General features: G+C 50.2%; 1 protein-coding gene across 1 annotated transcript in view; it reads right to left on the reverse strand.

Moving 5' to 3' along the window:
* The window catches only part of IGSF21 (immunoglobin superfamily member 21), a 262,901-nt gene extending 262,289 nt beyond the window's left edge, over positions 1-612 (reverse strand). The window contains exon 1 of the mRNA XM_026660039.2: positions 346-612. Coding sequence (XP_026515824.1) covers positions 346-409 — 64 coding nt within the window. The 5' untranslated portion in view covers positions 410-612. The remainder of the gene's footprint in view (positions 1-345) is intronic.
* Positions 613-9,581: the final 8,969 nt, after the last annotated feature.

Here is a 9,581-nt window from a genome sequence, read left to right on the forward strand (position 1 = left end):
ACAACGCCCCCAAACACCCCCCCTTGCAGCCGCCAACCCCAACGAAACAACGTCCCCAAACACCCCCCCTTGCAGCCTCCAACCCCCTCCGCCCCAACCCCCCAACGAAACCCAAACCCGGCTAGCCCCAAGGGAAGGGCTGCACAGAGACTGTCCAGGAAAGTATCCAAGCGCGTTACAAAATCCAACCCGGGGCCAGATCCTCCACCGGAGCTAAACACTTCGCGCGGATTTACCCCCTAGGTTTGATTTACACCAGCTGGGGATCCCGCCCCGGATCCTTTTCATTCCTTCGGGGGATGGAATCAAAGCCCCCAAAGCGGGGGTGTGGGGGGGGTCACTCACCCAGCACCGCATCCAGGAGGTCCCAAAGTAGAAAGCAAAGGCGCAGGTAGTTCATCTTTCGCATGTTGGCCCCCGGAATAAAAACTCCATCTGGTTCAGAAGCGCCCCAGCCTTCCGCAGGGCGATCCGGAGCGGGGCATGGGAGGGTCGGGGACGGCGGGACAGCGGCGTGGGTCAAACATCGCTGCCCGCTGGCGTCCGGGGGGGAGGAAGAGGAAGGAGGAGGGGATCGGGGGGGAGAGGCAGAGCCCGAACCGAGCAGGAGACGCTGCACCTGGGCGGCGCGCCTCTCTCTCTGGCTGCTTGCGCGCAGGCTGCCCAAGGAATTCAGATCAGCTGCCCGAGTTTTGGATGAAATCTCCACTCATTGCTCGCCTGCCCTGCCCCGCCTTCCCTTATTCCGCTCCCTCTCCGGCGGCTGTGTATTAGACAGACTTTTCTTTAATCCTTCCTGGCTTCTGCGCTCCCGTCCTTTAAGCCGATTTATTGCAGCAAGAGAGACACGGCAGAGATCACTCCCCCCCACGTCCCCCACCCTCGGCTGCTTGTTTTAGCGTCTTAACCCTTTCCCGGCTGGCAAAAATATAGACCCCCCCCCTCAGCCTCCCCGGTTAGCGCCTGTGGCTGGCACGGGCAAGGCGCGCCGCTGGAGAGCCAGGCGCCGTTGGGGTATGTCTACACTACGGGATTAATCCGAATTTAGATAATTCGAATTTGGGAAACAGGTTGTATAAATTCGATTGTGCGCGGCCACACTAAGCACATTAATTCGGTTTTTAACCACATTAATTCGGTGGTGTGCGGCCACACTACCCCATTAATTTAACCACATTAATTCGGTGGTGTGCGGCCACACTACCCCTAATTCGAATTAACAAAATCGATTTTGGCGCTACTCCGCTCGTCGAGGTGGAGTACAGAAATCGATTTTAAGTGCCCTTTAATTCGAATTAACTGGCTCTGTAGTGTGGACGGGTGAAGGGTTAATTCGGATTAACGCAGCTAAATCCGAATTAAAGTCGTAGTGTAGACCTTGGTAAATAACCCCCCGTCCTAGGACTCACGCCGCTAAGAGCCCCGAACTCCTCAATGCAGCGGTTCAGCTGTCCCTTTGATCTGAAGTTACAACCTGGGCCAGGGCGCCGCAATCCACTGGGGTTTCTTAAAGGGGGCCCTTGCCCTGCGCTCCCCTGCCTTACGCTATCACCCCAGGCCTTTGTTCTTTATTTTAGAAAAAGACTGTTCTTTAGGGGAGGGAATGGCGCCTAGTGGTTAGAGCAGGGGGGGCCTGGGAGACAGAACTCCTGGGTTCCATGCCCAGCTGTGGAAGAGACTGGGGTCAAGAAAACGGAGGCAGGGCTCCTGAGTTTTAGTTCGATGTCTTGCACTAGGGCCTAGTGGTTAGAGCAGAGGGGGGGTGGGAAGCAGGACGGCTGGCTCCTATTTCTAGCTCTTCAGAGAATGGGGTCTACACTGGGGGCTAGAAGCCAGATGCCCCAGGTTCCATTGGTGCAGCTGGGAGGGAATTGAGCTCTAGTGCCCCAGAGATGGGGAAAGCCAGAAGCAGGAATCCTGGGGTCTCTCCCCTGCTCTTGAGGCAGTGTGGCCTAGTAGTGGGAGCTGCAGGGCTGGGTGGCACAACTCCTGGAGTCTGTTATTTCTGTGCATAGAGCAGAGCTGGTCAGGAAATGACTTTTTCTTTCCCCGTGAAAAACTCTGAAGAGAACATACTTTTTTTTTTGTTTTGGCAAAATTTCCACAAAACAGATTTTTTTTTAAAATGTAAAACTGTGGCCGAAAACAAACCCTGCTTGGTTTTCTAGCATCCTGTTTTTTCAACACCAACCTGGACATTTTTGTTGTAAACATTTTTTTCAGTGTGAAAACCTTTTTTTCGTGGAAACATTTGTCATTAGAAAGTGTTTTGAACTGTTCTACCCTAGGGGGGCATAAATGTCCCCCCACCCCACTTTAAATATATAAAACAGATAAAAGCAGATGTCCCCCCTCAATAGACTTTCTATCCCCTTACCAGACTTTGTCACTGGTATTGTAACAAATCCACAGCATCTTGGACTTCAGGCTTCTCAGTAGGTCACACTGTTTTTCTATTCAGAATGCCCCAGCACCATGTCCTCTTGCTCAAAACCACCACTTGAGCTGTAGGTGAAACCCTCTGGGCTGTTAGCAGTATAGGGCCTAAGACACACAGCTGAGCAGTTCCTTATTCCAGCCAGTGGAGGGCAGTGGTGCACACAGACAGTTGGCCATTTCATTACAGCATTGAGCTGAAATCTGTTCTCTGGAAGATGTCCCAATTAAGAGGATTTCCCAATTAAGTGGAGTGGATTGTGCAAATATGTTTGCTTAAAGAATGAGAGCCAGGCAATTCCGCATTCAAGCTGATGGCGTCCTTAGCTGGCCCTGCCGCACCTTCTCATCTCTGCCTCATGAAAGGCTGAGTAAAGATGCAAATACTAACCCTCAATGACAATTTAATGGCTCTGCTCTGCCTGTCGCTATTTTAGCATTAAAACTGGTGAATGGTGGGGATGTTTTTAATTTAACGGCTATAATCTACACTTACTGTGCACGTCCTCTGTTCATGCTCCTTTCTGACGTTTCTGCCAAACACGTCCCGTGACTAGGACGCTGGGTTAGGAGGGAGGAGACATTTGCTGTGTCCTTGGCTGGGTCCCTGACATGTTGTCTCACCCCACCTCTCTGGGGCGAGGCAGCCCCCTTCTCATCTATATACAGGGACATCAGGCTGGATCAGACCTGGCCATGTGGCCCAGGGGCCTGGCTGACAATAGCCAGCACTAGATGCATCCAAGGAAGGTGTAAGTATCTGCAGTGGGAAGGTGTGGGATAATCTACCCCCCACTTTAGGTCTCATCCCAATCTCTAATAATCAGAAATTGGATTAAGCCACAAGGTTTTGTTTTGTTTTTAATATAGGTAACGCTAACAAAAAACCTCTGGCTGTTTGTGTGACCCATATAAACGTCCAATCCCCCTTTGAATCTTGCTGGGTGCTTGGCCTCAACTACTTCCTGGAGCAATGAGGTCCACAGTCTAATTATGCATCGTGTGGCAAAGCCCCTCCTTTGATCAGATGTTAATTTCTCTGCCTGTCCCCTTGCTCCTGTTACGAGGCAGGGAGAGCAGATGCTCCTCCTCTACCTTCCCTAGGCCATGGGTTATTTTATAGGCTCATCAAAGTTGCTTTGTTTAGCTTCAACTCCGTTTGAAATCCTGTGCAAAACAATGTATATAGACACTCAGCTCCAGCGAAGCCAAATCAATATAGCCAGGTTTAAATCAAATTAAAAGTCTCTCCCACACATTTAAAAAAAAAATCACACTTTTAGGTATGGCCTCACTTTCCCCATCCGGAAAATACGTATAATGACACTTACACACCTTTGCACCATTCTATTCTACACCGATTCTTCCACTGCCTTCATAGTAGTGCATGAATGTCTTGAGACGTGCTTTGAGAGTCATGGTGGGAAACCACCATAAGTGCTATCATGATTTTTAAATCTTCTAGGTTAAGATTTATATTTTAAATAAGCCAACCCCCTGAACACCAGCCCCAGCATATATCGATGTCTACAGGGGAAAAGAGAAATCAATTCATTCTTAAAATTCCTTAGAGTGAAATGTGTTCTCTGCCCTTTTTCATCCTCCAGTGAAAGCCTTGGTTACATATTGCAAAGGAATGAGGCAAAGGTTGTATGTTAATAAGGTCTAATTTTATTTGATCATGGATTTGACAGTTCGGCAGGTCCCCTGCCAGTGAGATGCTGCTGTAGCTTTTGGGTCTTGCATGTCTGTATTGACACGAGTATAAAGAAACAGCGAGGCGAGAAACTAATGAAGTCTGAGGCTCTGTCTTCAGAATGAGCCACTTAGAACAGACTGTTGTAAGGCAGGATCGCCCAGTGGTTAGGGCACCCGCCTGTGACTTGGGAAACCTTGGGTGAAAATTCCTGCTCTGGCACAGGGTTCCTGTGTGTTTTTGGGCCAGGCCCTAACCTGTCTATGGCGCAGATCCCCATCTATACCCTGGAGATAATAGCACTGCCCTATCTCACAGGGCTGTTGTGAAGATAAATCCAGTAAAGATTGGGAGGTGCTTGGGTGGCATCATAATGGGAGTCAAATATCTAAACTAGGCAGAAAGCTGCAGTCAGTTGGGCTTCCAAGTGCAATGAAAATGGGGTCTTGCAGGGAAACATCTGACACCAAATGAGCAACTTTGGACACCGCCAAACGTGATAAGAGATGCTTCACAAATGCATACCTGTGCACCCTTCCAACAGGCCACGTGGCTCGGCTGCCCTGAAGGTACCACCCAGCAGAGGGTATTGCAGTGGGTGAAATGCCAGTTGGACTGGCTGCTGCTGGGGGGGGGGGGTGCTCCTCCTGAGCTGTGAAGTTAAGATGTGGATCCAAACTTCCCTCTGCTGCAGGGTGGTTCAGCTCTGAGCTGTGAACCAGGGCCTGTCTCTGAAATAGAAATACAGGGGTTGCCGTACTGGAGGAGTCCAATGCTCCGTCTAGTCCTGTAGCCTGTATTGGCCACTGCAGCTGATCCGTAATGCATCTTGTCAATTCTGAAGTCTGGTACCATAGGAGGGAAAATCCCTTCCTGACCTCCACACGAGACCAGCTCCTACCCTGAAGTTTGAGGTTTGATGTCCCTTATCACAGCCTCAGCTTGCAGAGCTGCAGATATTATTAACAGTTATAGCATCATCAAGCTCAGCCTACACTTCAGCCAGTGTTTGTCTGAAGGCCTTCCTAAGCCCCAGATTTCACAGGTTGGGTACCATAATCAGCAGGTGTTTAACGCCACATACTCCAGCTTTGCCATCTCTGCAGTGTACTAGGCTTTTCTTGTACCCGGAGGCATGCTATAATACAGAAGCATGGAGCACAATTGGAACACCAGTTCTGAACCTTCCCCCTAACTTAAGGAAATCCTGATTCAAACCACGGCTTGGGCCTGTCTCTGTAATATAAACAAACCAGAACACCCAATCCAAGCAGCCTTGAAATCTGAGAGACCAGATCCAAAATTTGGGTCTCCCTCTATAACAGGGCATCTAATCCAATACACCCACAAACTTCAGAGCTGGATCCAATTCCAGATCCTTACTTCAGGCCTCAGGTCCTTCTCTCGTTACAAAAGGGAAACTGACGACAGGCGTGGATGGAGCTGGAATTCAGAAGCTGGAAGTCATACAGAGTGCAGGATGGTTGGGTTCCTTAGTGACCATCTCACCTTTCATCTTGTTCCTCCTGCTTGCAGCTGGTCTGTTTGGGAAAGGCCTGGGATCCTCTGGTATACGCCATCCCCACTCTCCTCCTTACCCATATACCTGTGCTCAGTTTCTCCACCATTACACATGCATTCTCTCCAGGCAGCTAGCTGGGTTTTTAATGTCTCTCAGAGAGATACAATTTGTATTGATCAGTTAGAGCTGTGGGAGTCTCTCTCTAATACACCTCAGTGGATAAATGGGCACTTTGAACAGACCAGTCTACCCCATCCTTTCCTGGCTTGCTTGTTTTTCCTCTGATCAGTTCTCTCTTGTTCACTCATTCCTTTATAAAAGAGGCCTCATGAGAAGCAGACGGCAAAGTCAACAGCAGGTAAAAAAAAAAAAAAAAATCTCTGGAACTGGCTCAGAATTAGAGATGCAAAAAGGAAGGTTTTCACCCTGGGAAAGTCACACTGTCCTTTAAGGGAAGGCAAATGTGCCGGCTTGCTAGGGAACATGCAGACGTTATTAATGCTCTTATGATTTTGGTGGAATCTGCCTGATGTAATGATGTAAAAGAGGACTTGTTTAAGCGCTCTCTCTCTCACGCACACACACACACACAAAACCAAACACTGCCTGCACATACAGGAAGGCAAGCAAGTGGAGTGTCTCCTCTTTCCACGGAGGGAGATCTGGGGATGGATTAGCAGACGAGGACTGGAAAGATTCCTGAACAGTTTGGGCCCCCTGTTCTTCTTGCCCAGAAGGGCCTTTTCTATGTAGCTGACGTTTATTTTGTAGAACACGAGCCAAATTCTTTCCTCGTGTAATTCGATTGACTCCAGCGGAGTTGCAGCAGCAAAGAATTTGGCTCCATCTTTTGTGCTGGGAGGTAAATAGCAAAGAATACGCTTGAAGCCTGGTCTGGTTTTCATGACAGCTGGACAGATCTTGACTCCCTGCCTTTGTGGCCCCCTGGTGGCCCGACTCAAGAGGGAACTTAACCAATTAGCAGAGTCTCCTGCCGGGTGGGGACAGGTTTGACTATGGCCTGTCCGTCACTGCAGCCCAGAGAAACAGAGACCCTCTTGGTCCACAAGGGAGCAAGAAGGGAACCTCCCCACTGACAGAGCCAGGCGGCGACAGGCTGAATTCATCCAAGCTGATGTCATTCTTCGCCCATTCATGTACTGAGCTGAATCAGGTCTCAGCTAACTCCCCAGTAAACGGCCCTGGGGACAAAGTGTCTGCACTTCCTGGCACGAGCCGCTTGTGGTGCTGCTGGTACGCAGCATATTCCATTCCAGAGGCGGGTAAGGTCCAGCCACAGATGAAGTGCTTCTTGCACAGGGTAGGAGATGGTCTCCCCCAGAGCAATGGGACAGGCTGTAGCATCCAGGGGACTCCACTGATGCAGCTTGCCACCTTGGTTAGCTCCCAGGAGACACATTCCAGAAGTGCATCTGGTTGAGCCAGGTAACATCTGGGAGACATGCTCCCAGGCCGGGTTACATCCGGATGTGGCTCTCCTGGTGCCGCTGAGGGAACGCCCAAGAGACGTGCTCCCCACACGGCCTCCAGGTGGGCTGGGTGTTGCCCGTGAAATACACGCTCCACCTGGGCAGCCAGGTATGATCTCACACGCCATTCCTGGTGTGGACAAGCAGCCAGGCCCACTGGCAGAGAAGGGGTTAATGAGAAGGCAGCTTCCATCTGTGAGAGGCTCATCAGCAGACAAAGACGACCTCCTTTCGCCTCTCCTTGCCTTTACCAGGCAATCCTTTCAGGAGCTTCCCTCCTGGAAACAGAAGATGCAGAGAGTGCGGCTTTCATCTCTCTGCTTCCCCAGCTCCGGTAGCACCTGCTAAAGTGGGCTCCCACCTCCCCACTTCGCCAGCCTTCTGAGTGCAGAGCCCAGCGCTATGGTATCAAAGCAGCGCTGTCACCGGGGGTGGCTCTTCTGGTTCAGAGGGGGTGACCACAGCTTTCCCTGCCCTGGAATGGCAGCGGATTCCCCTCCGAAAGGAAGTGGAGAGTACAGAGGCGCCTGTCTAGTTGGCATTGCCTGCAGCCCAGTTCACACTTCCTCTACACCCTCCGCCCAGGGCCGTGAGGGAAGCTACAGCTGGGGGGGCTGGGAGGGGGAGGGCGCAGTGGATTGAAACAGGAGAGGGAGCACCCACGAGGCCAGCCTAGGAGGAGAGGGTGCTGTGGGGGAGCATGGCTTACTCCAGCCAGTGTGAAAACGGAGAGCGCTGGCTCTGCTTTAGCCGAAAGGGGCCACCCTGGGCTTCATTTGTAATGAAAGAGCTGCCGGAGCTCAAGCAATTTTTTTACATTCATAACTGACACGGCAAGTCCAGAGGCGCCGGGGCTCTGAACTGCCAGGCCCGGAGGCGCCGGCCGGGCTCTAAACTGCCAGGCCTGGAGGTGTCGGGGCTTAGCCCTGGCACAAATTAAGCACTGGGGCCACCCCATTCTCATTCTTTAACTCCTGATTACAGCAATCCACACCGGGGAGCACTGTGTCTGGGGCTGCACGTTTCTTCGCCATTGGCTCCCAAGAGCCTAGGGAGCCAAAATGCATATATGACTCGCAGAGGCAGGGTTTGGGGCCACTGCCCACTCGAACTGCGCTGGGCTGCTCCTTCCATCTCGGATGTTTTCTCTCACACTCTGTTTCCGGTAGAGGCTGGGAGCAGCTTTCCAGGAGGCCTGGAGTCCGGGAACGCACTGGGCTCGGGAAGGGAGGCGGGGGTCAACAATTTGTTCAAAAATATGAACAAAAATTCAAACAGCTGTCCAATGAAAAAAAGGCTGGTTTTCAAAATGAACATTTTTTTTCCTGGAAAATTGTTTCATCTGAAATCACCTAGTTAGTTTTTTGTTTTTTTGATGAAACTGGATTTAATTTAACAAAAGGAATATTTCCATGGAAAATGTAGGGGGCAAATTAGAATTTTTTCCTGAGGAAAAACTTCCTCCCCTCCCAACCTGTGTGGTCTGGAATATCTGTCGCTTTGAAATACAGATGGGGCCATAGAAACTATTTTCTGGCTGCTTCTCCACACTTGCAAACCCAAGGCAGATTAATTCTTAATGACTGCATTAATCTCTGAAATAAAAAAAATAAACAGCCCCTCAGCTGAAGAGGGAATGCTCCAGAGAGCCATTCCTGAAACAAACGGATCTCTCACGCTTTGTGATGCTGAGGTATTAACCACAGAATAGCCTTGGGGCTGGCGAGGGGGCTGACAATGATGGATCCTTCCATGTAAACCCAAGTCCGTTGTGTGTACCAAGTTCTTCACACTTTACAGGGAAGGTGCTGGTAAATTCACTACAAATATGGCCTCGTGGAAGAACCTACATTTGCCTGTGTCCAAGGAACTGGCTCTGATGTAAGGCTGAGTTGAGCAAATAGGAGAATGATGGTAAATCCATTGTGTCCAGATAACCAAGCATGCCTGACCCACATGGCTCCGTTAGCCTTTGTAGAAGGCATTCCAAGATGTCTCCTTAGGGGGCATATTTCCACATTCACGTCATACTTCACCCCCTGTTAAATAGAAATAATGCTGCCTTATTCTTAGCCTGCACCTCTTGCCCAGAAGTCATCTATGGGCTGGAGTTGATTTACCAGCCAGCCTATTGGGGCGCTGAGATGTTTAGGGCAGGAAATGAAGAACACATGTCCAGTGCTAGGGTATTTAAATACGCCTGCTGCTTGTAGTCGTCTGAAGTGGGGATTTGGCCAGGATGCGAGGGCTCTCATGCCTTCTCTTGCAGAAAGTACTGTGGGCTCCTTAACCAAAACGAGTCAGATCTAGAATGGGTTGGAATTTTTTTATTTTTAGGTCAGAAAATGGCAATTCATTGAATCCGATACTTGTCCTACAAAAGGGGAGGTTTTGATTAAACTTTTGTCAGGAAGGTTTCTCAGGTCCAGGGTGGAAT

The sequence above is a fragment of the Terrapene carolina genome, unplaced genomic scaffold (assembly GCF_002925995.2).
Source record: "Terrapene carolina triunguis isolate 2854851 unplaced genomic scaffold, T_m_triunguis-2.0 Scaffold714, whole genome shotgun sequence".
Taxonomy (NCBI): Eukaryota; Metazoa; Chordata; order Testudines; family Emydidae; genus Terrapene; species Terrapene triunguis.